Source organism: Stegodyphus dumicola, chromosome 2 (genome assembly GCF_044657685.1).
Source record: "Stegodyphus dumicola isolate Sdum_Otavi_A_Nest chromosome 2, ASM4465768v1".
Lineage (NCBI taxonomy): Eukaryota > Metazoa > Arthropoda > Arachnida > Araneae > Eresidae > Stegodyphus > Stegodyphus dumicola.
In genome coordinates, this window is record NC_140769.1 from 254,241,782 (window position 1) to 254,260,158 (window position 18,377).

Below are 18,377 nucleotides of genomic sequence, written 5' to 3' on the forward strand. Positions count from 1 at the left end.
CTCTCTCTTTGTTTAATTAACAAAACAAAACCTCATCCAACTTCTTCAAGCCAGTATAATCTTAAATCCCCTATCATAATTGTGGTAAGGATGGATTTAGATTAGTTCTGTATACTTTTTCTCCTTAAGTACACATTATATTCATCAGTAGGGGGTAGAAAGAACATGATCGCGACTGTTATCCTGAGCTGGTACTCAGGCGCAAGACAGTTGACAGCCGATCACGATCGAAAAAACATCCGAACACCCTCCCTTGCTAAACAGAATGTAACACTTAGCGCAAGGTTCACGTGGTGTTAAAAGTGGAAGGGGCTGATGAATTGTGTCACCCCTCGAAAAATAGGAAATCTTTCCTTGCTGACATTGATAGAAGGACAGTTCAGGGTGCAAGACCACCCTCTGCGTCGAGATTTGGACTTCGGCGGGGAATGCTATCCGTGATATTGGACACCCTCTCTCTAAACTTTTCGTCGACGGTGTCGTCCGACTTGCGCTAACCCCATTTATATTTCACTCCCTCAGCTGTGTCAAGTTCATTCTTAAGGGGGCGAAGTCTCCCTTCCAAATAGTGCGGTAAAAGTTATTTCGGGGGCCGATTAAATATTTAACTATTTCTGAATTCAGGTTTATCCACAACTATTGCTAGGAAGTACGGAAAAATTGGATTCTGTGCAATGAATGCAGTTGTGTGCTACAAGAATGGATTATTGAAAGATGAAATATATATCAAATACATTTTTAAAGAAAGGTGGACGTATAAACGCATATATTTTTACACCAGTTTATTAATATTATAAATATTGAATGCAATTTTTTATTTTAAACGTTATATTATACGAACGCGAAGTTTATGAGAACTTTGAAAAATCTCCCATTTAAAGACAACTAAAATTACTGGATTTTGTGTTTTCTAGCTTTTCTTCGTAATGTAAACACATTCCCCTATTTGATCGCAAGCTCGCAGTATTCTCGTTGATACCCCACCTAATATTTCCCCGACCCCTAATAGAGCAAGAAGCTACTCATCCAATAAATCAGTTTGTGGAGAGCTCCCGAGAGATTTAGTAGCTGGTTCTCGGTAAAATGCCAGACATAACGATGGCCAAGATGCTTTGTTATGTTTTATGTGATATAGACTAGTTCCTCAGACTTCTGGCTGAAGCGGTTTGTTTATATATCGGCATTCTTGGGATGAACTCTTCTTTACAAAGAGATTTAGAATTCTTAGGACACTGTGGTATTTGATAACAATAAAAAGTATATAACTGAGTACGACTTCTTTATGTCCTATTTCCCTAAGGGGGTTAAGAGTTATGAAGAATTTAGTGGCCTAAGATCATCTTTTTACTTCAGTTTGATTAAATCTGTTACTGAAATCTTTAAGGTAACTGAGCTTTCTTGGCATATTAAATGTAAGTTTAATAACTAAAGCATATAGGAAAGATTCCATGGTGATGTGAAAGACAAGCAACAGTTTCTGAATTGCAGTTAAATAAATAATATCCTATGGCATTTATGTTGCTTCAAGTATATTGCTTACATGTACGTTTTCTTCAGTACTATGCCTCATTGCTAAGATTTATAAATAGATATATCCCCCCCGACAATTATACGAAAACTCAGTCAGCTGCAATAAAAAAGTTCATCCTTTTATATTTTGTTATAAAAAAAAGCTTCATTTTATTTTTTTTAAATAAGTATGTGAAATACACCGAGTATATACTGTCCTTATATTATAAGAATATTGAAATATCTACAAAAGCAAAATGTGGAATTAAAAAAAAAATGTTAAAAATAAATTTAATTAAATTAGCATTTTTTTAAATGTAGTATTTTAAATATTCATTGATGCCTACTAATTCCTCAATAGCTGTGATTGTGATAGTTATGTATAGTCACAGTTATTGCGGAATTTACCAATTTTTCAAAATCTCCAGAACAATTTGATAATCATACATTCAGTCTGATGCGATATGGAACCCACATAATTTCCATAGAAAAATAAACTAATTCTCTCTCATTATATCAGCAACAATGGCACGCAGTTTTTTTAACGATTTTCCTCTTTCTAATCAAAATTCCTAATCAAAAAATGTATGACTATGAATCGTATTTTTTGCATCGTGATTAGAGAAGGATTACAGCGGTATCGTTCTCTCTGTTGTTAGCAGCATTACTTTCAATCTAACTTACCTGGTATCAGGTACTTCCGCTAGTATATAGATAATGAAGGATCTGCATGTATGTATGTCCTTGCATTGTGGAAAAACGGCGGCGTCTAGAGAGTTTTTAATACACATCACCCCCAGACACGTGCATCTCGATACCCGAGTTTTGAATTTCGAATTTACTTTTTTTATTTATTTCATTTTTATGGGAATTTAATGACATTTTTATTACTAAACTCGGTGACTTAAAAACAATGCAGTCTCTAGTAGGAGACTGTAAGATATTAACGCAAGCTTCTAGACTGTAAGATACTAACACAGCAGAACTCTACGAATAACCAATAATAAACTGTAATTGAAAATTTTCGTCCACATTTGGCTGTTATGTAAGTTTAATTGTTTTCAATATATTTTTCATGGTCCAACTGATATATATGTGACAGATATACAATAAAATACTTAAACATTATTAAACATTAAAATTAAAAAAATGAATAATAAGTTTTCTATTATTATGCATAATACTATTATTTATAAATGATGAATTTAAATAAATATTAAATGCACTTAAAATATGAACACGCTGAAATCTGACTTTTGTGACTCATGTAATCATAATATATATTTTTATTATTAGAAAATTTTATTAGACGTCTATTAGAATGTAGTTATCAGTTGCAATCTTTAAAAACTGTGGTAACTGTTTTATCACTGTGTTCTGACATGAGCAAAAATGTGTCTTACATAATTACAAATACATAAGATAGGTATTTAATATTTCTTATTGTCTACACTTAAGTTTCTAAAACACAGAATGCAGTTTAAAACTTAAATTTAGGGATTTCTGTAACAAAATCTAGTCCCAAATCTTGTAGTTCTGATAAGACATCATTAAAAATCTTTTCAGCTGGAGTTAAGTTCGCCAGAAAACCTTTTTTTCCTTTAATACTTTATATTTCTACAAGTTAACTATATTAATTATAATTAACTTAACTATATTAGGAATGCAGGTATGTTTTCTTTCTTCCATTATATCATCTTCAAGATTTATCAGTAAAAGTTCCATTGCAATAAGCGTCTAAGCAAATCTAATATTATTTTCATTTTCATTTTTTAAATTTATTTTTAATGCTTATGATCTCCTTTCAAATATCAGCACTAGATGACCATATTTTGTTTCAGTAAGTTCAGGTTTTGTAACTTCATGATTATGTTTTAAACGCTCGTGCGTAAAATACAAAAAGGCAAATTTATGATAATCACATGCAACTGAAAACAGAATTGCATTTTCTGCCTGTTTATCGTTCTAAAATTATTTCACAGTAATTAACGTATTGATAAGAGTGACATTTATCACGAAATGTTCTCTGTTTTAACGAATGATTCTCTCAACAAAATTTTTTTGAAAAGGTGGATGAATCCGAAAAAATTCCGCCTTCTATCAGTGGTGGTTATTAAATGAGGAGGTGGGGGTAACAGTGGATGAATCGGGAAATATTCCGCCAGCAGGGGCTACTGCTGAGAGAGGGGGATGGAGAATAGCAGCGAATGAATCGGCACGATTTTGACCACAGGATGAAAAAGGAAATGACTAATCATGAAATCTCCGAAATTACATTAGTCGGACTCATTAAAATCATTATATATATATATATATATTCAGGAACAGGAATTTTGATGGCTGTACACTTCGTTTTCACTGACGTTAGCACTTTTGGACTTGCAGGTACTCGATATCCATTATGTATTTCCATTACACATGGAAGTTTGAGAAGATGGTTGGTTATTGCAGACATTTCTACTGGAATTCCAACGCACAGGACATGTATCCTACCAGCTCAATTATTAAGCTGTAATATTTTGGCAGTCGGGCACATGAGTGAAGCTTGGCAATCCAATGACGACACAGAAGGATTTAAATTTATAGCTCCATATCTTTATTCAATTCATAAAGCATATCATCATTCTTTACTAAATAAGCTTAAAATCACTGCGTCATAGTATTCTAACAAAGGGAGGCAGATGAGAGCAGCAGCATAGATCTTAACAGCAGTAGAGGCAGAAAGCGGTCTCCTACGCAAAATGGCGCGAGTTCTCTATTTATAGGAGCGGTTACGTAATAGGCTGGAATGTTCTCGAAAGTACTGGTCTATGGGGAAGATCTTGAAATTGCGGAAAGTGTTAATTAGAGGTTGCTTGTTCGCATAGAGCAAAGCCATCGTGTTTTTTATATTTTACATATATATACTACATTTATAAAGACTGTTTTAAGCGACTGGCCGCACTAACGGCTAGTAAAACAAATAGAAAGGTCAAAACGGGGCATTTGCGCCGGACTTCTCTTTCAGCGAGCATCTACATCCTAATTGTCTAATCGAAATGATAATTTCGTAAGAAGAGTTCACGTATTTTTTGTCTGCTAATTGTTATAGAAAACTCTTTATATATTAGTATTCACATCATCTTAATAACAACTGCATGAAAATGTTTTGGAAAGCTTTCTCTGAGCTTTTGTAGGATGCTTCACGGGATCAGTACCATCACGAGATAGAACCTATATCACCATATGTTGTAAAGTCCTTGTGTCTCGTCTTATTCCTGTCCTGTTTTGTCCTGTTTGCTGCTTTGAAAAAGAACTGTCTTTAAGTGAATGAAATTATTTTTTCATACATGATCTTTCACTTATGGTTTTAATTTCGGATATTTTCAAGAAATAATTAAAATTTTGACAACTGTGTATTAAACGTTTGGTTTATTTGATCCTTTTCAGCAAATTAAATCACTCAGTTATCTTTTTCCTAAGGTCGAAGCTAGGAGCTAAATTAAAAACTAAATTGGCATTGTATATATTCCTTTTATTATTGTTTTCAATCTCGGTTGATAACTCGATGCAAGACATTAGAAAAGACATTCAAATTAAATTCTAAATAGGAGAATCACCTTTGAGAAGTATACTTATATCCAGTTCAGTTAAATATAGAAATTATAGTTGTTATTAATTTTAATAATTAACAGCTTCTTCTGCCTCTTTTCATGAACTTATCCTCATACGTTTTGCTTTTTTACAGATAACGCAATTAAAAATTGCTAGTAATCCATTCGCTAAAGGTTTCCGTGATTGTGACCCAGAAGACTGGTAAGCATTTAAAAATTTATTGTCTTGCATGAAAGTGGATCTAAATATGTATGCAAAATTGAGTTCTCATTTAGTATTTACCTTAAACTAAACTTTTCTCCTTCTATTTATACTTCATTAGTATCATTAATAAGTTATGGATTACTTAAATTTCATAAAATAGCTATATTAATATTTCATTGATATTTTATTGAGATACGAATTATCAAGCATATTATTTTCTAGTGTGATAAATTAACATAATTTAATTTTTCATAATAACTGCCCAATGTATGGTGGAGACAGCAACATGTATAGGAAACACACTGTAGCAGCAAACTCCTCCGTCACTAACTGGCGCGGGCGCGCAATTTGTTGTTCAGTCTACCTTTGCCCGGATTAGACGATTTCTTAGCCGCGTTGCGTAATTTCATGTGAGTATTGTTCAGAGCTGTTTCAAAGTTGTTGGGTGCTGCGATGCCATCTTCCGTTAAAAGAAGTGAATTTGTCTATGGAGCAAAAGATGGGGGCTTTAAAGAGACTAGATAAGGTAGAAAGTGTCAGTATGTATAATGGCTAAGGACTTGGGAGTCGGCAAAAGTACGATTGGAGACTGGAAGAAGAGACAGATGGAAATTGAATCGTGGTGTGTTAAGAGAATGTGTATAGAAATATTGAAAGAAAGAAAAAGTATGAAGGAAGGGGAGTTTAATGAGGTAAATGAAGCGCTTTACGTTTTGTTTAGCTAACCAAGAGAGAAGGACACGTCAATTAGTGGTCCAATCTTGCAAGGAAAGGCCTTGAAATTTTATGAAAAATTAAAAAAAGACAACGGTACTAAATTTGTCGCAAGCATTGGCTGGCTTGATCGCTCGAAGAAACGATATAGAGTGCGACAGCTTAGTATTATGGGTAAAAACTACCTGGGGACACGGAAGGTATGTCTCATTTTAAAGAAAACTTTTAGAAATTTATCGAAGTTGAAGGTTTGACCGCAGAGCAGTTGCACAATTATGATGAAAAAGGGTTAAATTATAAACTGTTACCGGCGAAAAGTCTTGCTTTCAAAGAAGAACAGTCCCTGGTTTTAAAAGGAGCAAGGAGAGGGTAACACTCCTAGCATGCAGTAGTCAACCCACAGATTAAGCCTTGGTGTCATAGGAAAGTCAAAGAAACCAAGTGCGTGCTCATTGAAATGGATAAACTTTCCGTTTGCTATCTAAACCAGTCAAATGCCTGTATGAGTAGAGCAATTTTCTAAAATGCGTCATAAAGTATTTGTTCCATCGGTTGAGCGGTCTCTAAATTAAATACTTCCTAAAAATAAAGGCCATTCTGATTTTGGACAACGCGTCTTCGCATCCAGACATTGAAGAGTTAAAAACACAGCGTTATGACAGTCAATGGACGAAGATGTTCTGGTTAGTCTCTAGAGAAGATACAGGCGCAAGCTGTTATCTTCTCTTCTTTCTGCAAATTATGATGATCAAAGTCTTATCCAGAAAAAATCAACCTATTATGTAGTTGGATGAGTGGCGGACGCCTGGAACGAGTTAAAGTCATTAACACATGTTCGTTCATGGCGAAAACTCCTTGATCACGAGAGAAATTAAGTCTTTGAACATGATGATGCAGATAATGTAAACTTACTCGAACTCCTGAAAAGAGTTTCTTGATGTTCAGAAGCCGGTGAAAAAGACGTTGAACAGTGGTTCCAGAATGATACCGAGCAAAACACGATTTTCGATGCAGAAATTATTGCTGCTATCACAGCTAATGAAGAAATGCCGGAAAATGATTAAGACCTTGAATTTGAGGACTCCATCTTACAAGCCCCAAAAATATCACATAGTGAGGGACTAAAGGCTGTCGAAACCTTCCTGTAGTATTTTGAACAATAAGGTGCGTCGGTAATAAATTTACTGTTCCTTCGTCGTCTTCGTGATGAAGAAACCAAACGCAGAGTTCAGTGCGGAAAACAACAGGATATTGCCTATTTCTTTAAAAAAAAAAATAGTAGCAAGTTTTTGCAAAGTCGGCTAGTTAGTTTTCATTATAGACAGCTTTATACCTTCATAAAATATTTTTCTGAGGTCTGTCTTATCAAGTAAATTACTGCTCAGTCATTAATTTTCATTAGTAAAGACTCTATGCCTTCATTATAAAGTACGTACTTTTGCTTTGTTTAAGAGTATTTGGGTAGTTTGAGTTACAATATTGAATTCTTTGTAAACTGTTATATTCTCAAGCAACCAGCACATATAAGTGCTGTATATTCTTGAGGAAGCACTCGTCTTTATACATTTTAAAACCTTTCTCGATAACCCAGCATTTTCACAAACTCGACCACCCTTCGGTCCACATTAGGCCGAGCTTTCGGGACTCTACTGTACTTTGAATAAAGCTATTTTATAATAGCGATATTTTATAACGCCTGATTTTTATCTCTTTCTTTTCTTCTTTCTTTCTCTGTCTTTCTCTCTGTCTGTCTTTTTTTTAATACAGACGTTTCTTTTCCATCTGCTTCAAGCTTTTCATTCAAAATCATACGTACGTTGTTTGTAAATAACGTCCTATAAATTCCATCGAGGTATTTAAATAATTTGATATAAAGGATAGAAAGATGATCAATACAACTCGAAACTTTTGAGTTTTTAAAATCAGCTTCCTTTCCTTTCTGTAGTGAATATTGATGTCTTCGCCATGATGAATGATGAATGCAATGATAATACAGGGTGATCAGCAAATAAGCCCTGATTTCAAAATTAAATATCTCTACAACAAAGATCGATAGAATTATGCGGTAAACTGTATGTTTATTAGCAAAACAGAAAAAATGGTGTACAAAAGTTTAAAAAATTTAGTTATGAAAATCGTTAACAGATGGCGCTCTAATCACAATGACCTATCAATAGCCTTTAAAATGTGCTTCGAAGTCGATTGGTTCTGGAATTTCACCAATTAAAACATAGTCCTACGGCAACACGTCGCAGTTTTCAAAACCGATTCAATGTTCCAATTGGACCCAATGCGAAACCCATTCGCATGCTCTTCGCGAAATTCGAATGGAATGGCAGCGTAGCTGATGATCGAAAGGGAAATGTTGGGCCGAAGCACACTATAGTCACTCCTGAAAATGCAGCCAAAGTTTCTGGATTTGTTCAGCAAAATCCTAGGAAAAGCATCCGTCGGATTGCATCAGAGACAGGTTTGAAGTACACGAGCACACAAAAAATATTTAAAAATAGTCTACGCCTATTTCCATACAAAATCCGAAGTCATCAGACCATACCCATGAAAGCTGTGCAACAAAGGGTTGACTTTGCGAATCAGATTCTAACAACGATGGACAACGACAGATTTGATGTGAGCTGCATCTGGTTCACACACATTTGAATGGCACATTTTCATTTGAATGGAATAGTTAATAAACAAAACTGGAGATTTTGGGGTACCGAAAATCCTCATTTGCGTGAAAAAAAAAAAGCACTGCATTCGCCTAAAGTTATGGCATGGGCTGCGGTATGCGCCGGAGGCATTATCAGACCCTTTTTCGTACGAGAAACGGTAACTACTGAACGTTACGTTACAATTTTGGAACAATTTGTCAGCACTCAACTAGCGTTGGAGGATCGACCAGGTATTGACTGGTTCCTGCAAGATGGGCCTCGACCACATCGAACAAATAAAGTTTTCACTTTCTTCATTAGTACTTTGGGAATAGATTAATTGCGTTAGATTATCCTCAATTTACTGATACAGGAATAGCTTGGCCTCCATATTCTCCTGATGTGAGTCCTTGTAACTTCTTTCTGTGCGGCATATTGAAAGACGCTGTCTATCTAAACAATTCTGCTACTCTAGATGAGCTTGAATCGTTGATTGGTGCTGTATGTGATTCCATTTCCGTCGAGACACTGCAAGACGCGATGTCAAATTTCATTGTTCGTTTACGCCACCTCATTGTTTCGAACGGTGAACATTTTGAAAAAATTGTATTTTGATTGCAAAGGCTGCTTCACTTTATTTTTTTAATTAATTTTTTTTGACTCCTTTCAGAAAAGAGTTTTCAGCGCAGAGCGCCATCTGTTAACGATTTTCGTAACTAAATTTTCTAAACTTTTGTACACCATTTTTAAAGTTTTGCTAATATATGTGCAGTTTACCGCATAATCCTATCGATTTTCGTTGTAGAGATATTTAATTTTGAAATCAGGGCTTATTCGCCGATCACCCTGTAGTTACACTGAAAATAGATGCGCTGATAATAGAAACAGACCGGCTCTATAATTTCCCTGAATATTTGATAATGGTTAATATAGCTTTAAGTAATTAGATTGCTTACAATTTACCGTTACTATACAGGGTATAAAGCTGTTAGTCGAAATTTAAGATCAATTTTTACTTCTTGTATGAAGTAAAAAGGAAGTATTGTAATTGAACAAAATTCCGGGTATCATAGTTCAACGAAAATTCTATTTTGACCGCTATCTAATGCAAACGATGTTTTTGCGTGACATACTATGTACGTAAGAGCAGAATAAAGGACTTCCCCCCCCCAGAAAAATTATAAAACTTATTTAAAATGAATTCTGAAGAGATTTTATCATGGCGTCTGTACGTACGTACGTATGTATCTCGCATACCTCAAAAACGAATAGCCTCAGAACGTTGAAATTTTGTATATAGCACCGCTATAACATGTAGATATGCACCTCCCATTTTGGTTGCAATCGGCCGCACCAAAAGTATATAAATAAATATATATCCATTCTGTTATTCGGCTCAGTGAACTCAGTTTCTTTATTCTTATATATTTGCAAACTGTGCATTTTTTGCTTTAAAAATGATTGAATTATGTTGTTCTGGTTAAGATTTTTATGCCTTTTGTTAACCTGAATGCAATAATTGTGGAATTATCAACAATTTAAAAGTTTTTTAAGTGCGGCTAAGCCTTAATTACCATAGCAGTCATGTTTGTTTACATTTGAAACTTAGCAGAATAGTGGATTTATTGTCAATCTAGAGAAACTAAGCTTCGCAACAACAAAGTAAGGTCTTTTTTATTAATGCGAATTAAATTCCGCGTAATTCATTCTGAATTGATATTTTAAGTTAGCAGCTTGTTTTGGAGTAGAAACTGTACTTTTAATTGTAAATTTTTTTTTTTTTTTTGAATTGCTTTAACTGTACTTGGTGTTTTATGTTTTTTATATATTTCAATTTTTAATGAAAACGTTTTGAATTTTGATGTATTTTTTGGTTGCCACGAAGTGAGAACTAAATTAATTACACATGCGCATTAGTTAAGCGGCGCTGAATCATCTGCGAAAAACTGTTTTTTTTTTTTTTTTTTTTAAATATTTAATTTCTTTTACATTTGTAGAAACTGAATTGTAATATTTATTTCGGCAGTTAATCACTACAAAATAGCTAATTTAAATGATTATTTAAGCACCAAAGGAATACTTAAAAGTGTTTAATTCCACAATTCTATAATACATGAAATGGCTTTAATGAAGAGCTTTAAAGCTAGATACAATCATAAATTTAAGAGTTGTTATGTGGGTAATGATCTACATTTCATTCATCATTATTGTAACTAACATTTCTAAAAAACCCGTATGTGAAAGAGATCTCATACTTAATGATAGGAATAACTGAAACATCACCTTATGGAGAAATTATATTAAAAACATAAACGGGCTTAGTGTCGAAAATTGTTATACGCGGCCTGGACTAGTATTAGGTCCTTCAAGCTGTCGGCAGTGGCTTTTTTCTCAACTCTTAACCGAGCAAATTGTTAACAATGTGTGTTTATTACCATTTGCAACATTATTTCTTAAAAACCAAACATAATTAATCATCAATGCAACAATCATACACTAATTTAAATATTGATTATTAGAAGAATACAGCTTTGTTTGCGATATATCTTATCAATATTTTTAATGACATGGTCAGAATGTGTATCTTTCCTGTAAAACGAATATTTTCCTGCATATTTGAAAACAATGTAAATAAAAGCAATTAAAACACGTCATCCAGTTAAGGCACAAAATTATTCCATTTTCTGGAATCCCGTAAGATTTTCCATAGTAAAACACTTGAAATATGAAACGAAAAGATGCGGCTTACATTTTTGGGGTCTCGTCGAGATCTAACTTACGAGGTTTTTGTATTCCTTATGTATGAGACATGCATAAGTATTCCACACAGTTTCCTTGCTAAAATTCTGAATTCTTATTGCCACCTCACTCAGTAATCCATTAATGATATAAGTCTAATCAAGACTTACTTAAATGGTGGTGGTGTGGTGGTGTATTTAATTACGGCAAAGCACACGAGGGCTATCTGCCTAAGGGGAGGGATGCCGTAGTGGATGACTTTCTAAGGGAAACTGGCTCGTATAGACGTTACACATGGGGAAAACCACGAAAACACCCATGCAGCCAGCCCGTTCGCGGGATTCGAACCTCGGACCGAACTACCAGTGTTCCTCGGACCGAACTACCAGCTCGGCCGCTGGTGGGCCTCTTACTTAAATGGAGAAAAATATTTTGATTTCTTATCAAGAATATCAATTACTTTCAAAAACAGTAGTGTAGTTTAATTATTAATCGCTATCCAGTTTTAAAGCTAACAATGGATAATTAAAATAGTAAATAGACAAAATTACAAAATCTTATTTAATCACATCATCAAAACGTTATGTAATAAAAAAATTCTTATTTCTAATATTATAATATTAGAATTATTTTTCTCGTTTTATCGAAGGTATAAAAACGCGATATTATTGCATATCAAACCGCCACATGTTCAAAATTTCAAATTTTATCCTGAAAGCGGAACTGAAAAGAAATCAGGTAGATTACAAAAGGAGAAAAAACACTGCGAGTGAGGGAAAAAAAAAAAAAAAGGTTTTCGAATGTAGCAGTCACAATGACTTGTCCATCTGGAGAATATCAACTCTATTGCCAGATGCTGACATTAAAGGTCAAACTTCTTCCTTCTGTTCTCTTGTATTCCAAGTCTAGGTTTTTTGTTTTATACTATATTTAAAAAATGTGTATATGCGGAAGAATTTAGAGAAAAATTTAAGAAAAATTGTATTGGTGATACTCAACTCTGTAATGTATTTTAATAGAAAACTATATCTCATTTTCTATACAGTATAGATTATTTTAACCAGTACAGAAAGATAAACTGTACTCCAAGAACTAGTAAAATATATAAATTCTTATATAACTATTAGAAACGGAGTAGTTAATAATATTAAAAACTAAATAAAATTTGTGTCAAATAATGAATGTTATTTTTTTTCTTTTTCATGGCTCCTTAGTACAATCAAATGGCAGCGCACAAAATTTCTGAAATTTCTTTCAGACTCCCAGCATCATATTTATTTATTGGTTTTCTTAAAAAAAAAAAAAAAAAAAAAAAAAAAAAACTTGAATCTTCAGAGCCCCGAGAGAAAAAGGAGAAATTTGGAAGATTCAATGTGTACTCTGTAAATCAGTCAAATATTCACTGTGTATTTAATCGAATATGATACGTTTTGCTTGCGTGAATGATATGCTAACCATTTATTTCTCCTTCCTTATCGTGTGTCTTTATTTATGATGTAACTGGGAACATATTCGGCTAGATGTTGGGGGTGGGGTGGGGAGATTTGAAGTTCGAATTCTGGCGAGAGTAATGCTTATTCTTCATGTATCCCGACTAAAAAAAATATTCTAAATCGCTGTGCGATTGCTGCAGGAGCTAAATATGTGGTGAGCCAATAATTATTCATCACAGAACTTGGCGACTGGGCTCCCCAATCGCCCTGTGGTGAAGGCGATTGGGGGAAAAATATATAAGATATTTTTTTCTTCCTTATTGCATGCGTTAATGGGTAATTAATTGGAAAGCATGTCCGGCCTGCAACTAAGGGGTTCGAAATTCGATTCCTGGGACAGCTTAGATGATTTTTCTCATATTTGTTGCCCTAAAAAATTCTAAATAGACTGCATACGTTGCACCATAAGCACTCGTAACAGATTTTAATTCTTTATAATTTATATTTGCTTAATTTTTACAAACTTTATAAATATAATTTAAACGATAATGTAGCTGCTTTTTGAAATTACTGCATTTTCTAATCAAGAGATCTGCAAGAGATAAGCACCTAAAACTAGAATATTGGATTACAGTTCGGACGCTCTTTTAATCGACCCCACGGGACCTAAAAAAGAGGATGTTGTAGAGCAGGGGTTGGCAACCTTATAACTGTGGTGTGCCAAACCAACCTACCAATATGATTCAGGATGTCGCACAGTAGGAAATATATGAAATTCCGATTTCATTCAAATTTCGATTCCTGCGACAAAGCATGCAAAGTTAAGGAATAGAGGTCAATACAGATGTACAGTTTTATTATGTAATATTAATTATACGTCATTTAAAAATATTTAACAACATAAAAATAAACAACATAAAATATAACTATTCTTTCAACATAAATAAGTGTGCTAAAAAATTACTTTTGATGCCAAGGTTAAGAAAAAGAAATTTAAAAAAAAAAAAAAAAAAAAAAAAAAAGAAAGTTATTGCTTAGTTTTCAAAGATTGGTATGCGTTTCCCCATATCAGAGGAAAACATATGCTTGGGGAGGACACTTTTTACAAATTTATTTTTAATTGCGATTGTACCAAATAAGAAGTTGATGACTTTCACTAACAATCGTATTGACTAGAATAATTATCAGTTTTTATTTAGTTCACTCATGGGGTTTGTCGTTATGGTCAAAAGTTTGTCATCGATTTTTCAGATATTTCCTGGTAAACTATCGAGCTCAGGTTCTACGCACGTACTGTTTGCGGATGGCAATATAATATTAACCTTTTTTTAAAAAAAAAAAAAAAAATTAATGCTGAAACGATTTTTCGTGTCTTCAGTTTACGAACTAAAACAATTTACGAACTAAAAATCTCAGAATTTTACTTTTTGCATAATAGAATACAGCAGAAATAACGTTTTAAATGAACTTTTTTAAATCATTCGGATTGTTTCGACGAATGTTTGAAATTGTCTTGATTTTTTTTCTTGGCTGTTTGACGTCTATTTAAAATTTCAACATCTAAAAAGTATTTGCCGTAACATTTTGAAATTTTCCCAGATCATACAAGCTTTCCAACTTTTCGCCTTCTTTTAAAACAGGAATAATAAAAATATAATAATGGCACGATTTTCTACACTGAAAATATATATTGTATATGCCAGCGGTTCTTAACCTTTTGACTAACGTGTATCATCTAAACAAAAACTGAAAAACTTTAGTACCACCACTACATTTTACAATGATTATTTTTCAAATTCTCAATGGAAATATTAAAAATATATATATATATATATATATTATGCCATTTGCACAATATTTGTATTAAATATGCACACATAAAAATGTTAGATTAAAAATTGGTTAAATTTTAATTATCAAAATTTAAGTTATACTACTTAAATTTTAAAATTTAGTCTGAAATTTGGGTCTTTTAAGAGAGATCAGTTTCTTTATGTCTGGCCTTACTTCGCATTTCAACGGGAACAAGAGATTAAATAATCGCTTTACAGAATTCCTCTAAAATTTTATATTACTAATAAAAGCGTGGGCATGTATTAGCCCTTATCTTTGTAAATTTACTTAGACCCTCACGCTTTTATTATTTCTGATATAAAAGTATAGATGAATTTTGTAAAGAGAATTATTTAACCTCTTGTTCCCATTAAACAATATAATCAAATTATGTTTCTACTTTTAGTTTATTATTTATTTTACGAGTGTGAATAAAAGCTTATATATATGCATTTATCTTAAATTTGCATAAAATTACTTACTACTACTCACATAAAATTACTTGCATATAGAAAAATCCCATGTAATGAAAATAATGCTCTTCCAGTCTTATTTTTTGGGTTGAGAATTGAATCATTGATGAAGATAGTCTTCATATAAAAATGCCTATGACATAAAAACTTTCAAATTATTAATAGTCGTACTAAGCAGTTCTGTAAATTACGGAAGGTTGCATAGGCACATTTTCTTCTTCCTTTAAAATATGTAAGTTTATTACAGTTATTCCGAACTGTTCAGGCATGCCGAAAATATCCTGAGAATGTGAACCTTTTCTATCTATAAAAAACTCAGGAGTAGGAATTTGTTTGCTGAATATTCATAGATAACATAGGAAAATCTATGCCTTAGAAATTTTTCATGCCGGATGAAAATCTGCTTGCTTATCATTTCTTTTTAAAGAGAGAGAACATAAGAGCAATTTTGTTTGGTTGCGGAGAGATATATGAGGAAAAGAAATAGTTCCCAAAATTTATGTGTCATCTGACACAACGTATCAAAAAAGAACTGAATGTATACATTTGAAAACACGTGCAGTCGATGTTTAGGTTAAAGGCTTACGGACATGTTCTTTCATCTGCTGCTTCCTAAAGTAGTACTTATTACGCAAGCAGTGCAGTTGTAGCATCTATTCTGCATAACTAATTTTTCAAAGAACATTTATTATTTCTGGGGCATTTCTTTCTCTCTCTCTCCTTCCAGTGTTACATATTTCTATATGGCAAATAAAAAGGAACGGCAATTTCGAGCATATCATTCTAGTATTTCAAGAATATGAAATTTCTTTTTAATTGTGCTGTAAGCATTAAATGATTTGATATATTTGTGAGTATTAAATCTTCAAAAGCTCAATGCTTTCTATATTCTAGTGTATGTATATATATATATACATGGTTGGAAATCTTTATATGCTTGTGAATCCTTTTAGGTTCGCTAGCGTTCACTAAAGGGGTAAATTTTCTGTTAAAAATATCCCTCGCTTTACGGAAATTCGATTTGCGTCATTTTGTCTTTACAAATAATTTACATTCGTAATCTGTTAATCAACCCCGCCACCCTCCTCAACCTCCCCACCCCAAAAAAAAGTATATAAAAAAGAATTTTGCATTTTTGCATTTACGAAAGAAAAAAAAAAAAAAAAAGAATGAAATTTGAAAATATTATTCAGCGTTTATTTTGCCCACTGATTAAATTAAAACATGATTTTAATTGTGAAAAATCTTCCATGTTCAAGGTACATTTGCATAATGATTTAAATGCTAACGAAAAACTGTATAATAATAATAATAATAATAATAATAATAAAGTCTTAATTATTCGAATATGCTATAGTATTTCAGAACTTTCACATCAAACAAATGAAACGACAAACCTGGACTTTCGATATTAGAAGCATAAAAATGTAGACTTGTAGAGTGGTTAGTTTTTTATTTACTTATTTATTTATTTATTGAAGCAGGAGATGTGAAAAATGTTCAGTGCCCTCGCCGGGGTTCGAACCCTGTACCTCACGAGTATGCTTCCAACAGCACCACGAAGGCATGCGGAAAGGAGGAAGAAAATACCCTATATACTTCTCCTTTTAAAGGGCAACTGGGGATTAGGGGACCCAATTGTTAAATTCTTGTGCTGACGAATTATCGTCCACCACCTTTTAAAGCTCAAGCGCCATTTGTAGACATTTTTTTTTTTTTTTTTTTTTTGTAAAGCATGGGACGTAAAAAAATGTGCAATGTCCTCACCTTGGACCTGAACCCTGGATCTCTCGAATACTTGTCGAGTATGCTTCCAATTACACTACGAAAGCAGACGAGGAAAGGAGGGAGAAACTGCCTTACGGACTATGTGACCAAACCGATATGTACAATGGTGAGGCATTAATTACCAATCTCATTTCCCGCGGTATGAATCTCTTGCATCGGTCACTAGGAATCTTCGAGAACATGTTAACACATTACTGTCATTTCGATTACTACTTCTAAACTTTTCAAAGTACTCACAGAATTTTGCAGTTTTGGAAGATAAAAATGGCATTGTTTATATATGGTATTTCTTTTTATATGGGCTACATATTTATTATTCAGCTGTTATTTTTAATTTTTTGGGTTATTTTATATGTTAAAATAGGTTTCCATAGAGACTTGGAAATGCTAAAAAAATATTTTGCATAAAAATTATTGGTAATAATGAGTTTTTGGAAAGCGGGGGGGGGGATTTCGTTTTTTATTTGTTTCAATATATTCGGTTCTTACATCCAGCTGGAATCCGACTTCACTATTTCTTAGTTTTTCAGAGTTTATTCAATTCCAGTCAGATGAAATGAGGAATTAATTTCTAAAATTTTAACCTTGAGCATATCCTATGTAATGTTTATAGCTAACGTGAAATTTTCAAAATTTTTAATTTCTAATTGATGCTGACAATATAAAATAAATTCTCCTTATAAAAAGTGTTACATTAGTTTTAAATTTTAACCCATTATTCAACTTAAGTGGTTGTTTGAGGACTTGAAAATGAAATCATTCTTGCACGCCACTGATTAAAACTACCATTTTAAGCCTATACTTCTTAGGCATATGGCATGTAGCTTGTATTTCTTCATGCTACATGCCATATGCTATGTATAATTATATTTCTTCATATATAAGCAAAATTGTTATTTATATATATAGGATCTGATCTTCTTAGATAGCATAAAATTAGACCAGGACTCAAAGACATGTAGCGAATTATCACTATATCTTATAAGTACGACAGAGACAGGGAAAGGGTGTAAAGGAACCTAACAGGCGGCACCAATCGTGTTCACAGAAGCCAATAGTTTTGCCTTTCAGTCAAAGATATTTGATAAACTGAAATTAATGAAATTTAAGAGTGGCCTAACAGTTTCACAGTTTAACTAGCGCGCAAGAATAACTCAACGCTGCAGAATGCTGATCGCTAGAGAATCAAAGTTAGCAACGTGGCCTTCAAGCAGGGAGAGCACTCTCAGATTTTACCCTCCAAAACATTCCTTTAAATGCTGTCTATTTTCTACCTCATTTCAATATCGCGCGAGTTAGAAATGTATCTTCTGGCAGGGAAATGGGAACGAGGCTGATAGAAAAGGAAATTAACGTACAATAATAACGGGTTAGAAACTTTTACCCGACAAGTAATATATCTATCGATTTCGTGAGTATTTTTGAAAATTTTTAACACG

General features: G+C 33.1%; 1 protein-coding gene across 1 annotated transcript in view; it reads left to right on the top strand.

Annotated features, from left to right (window-relative positions):
- LOC118199807 (T-box transcription factor TBX10-like) overlaps positions 1 to 18,377 on the top strand; it is a 156,705-nt gene that overhangs the window by 115,024 nt on the left and 23,304 nt on the right. The window contains exon 6 of the mRNA XM_035371668.2: positions 5,237 to 5,304. Within this exon, the coding sequence (XP_035227559.1) occupies positions 5,237 to 5,304 (68 nt within the window). The remainder of the gene's footprint in view (positions 1 to 5,236; positions 5,305 to 18,377) is intronic.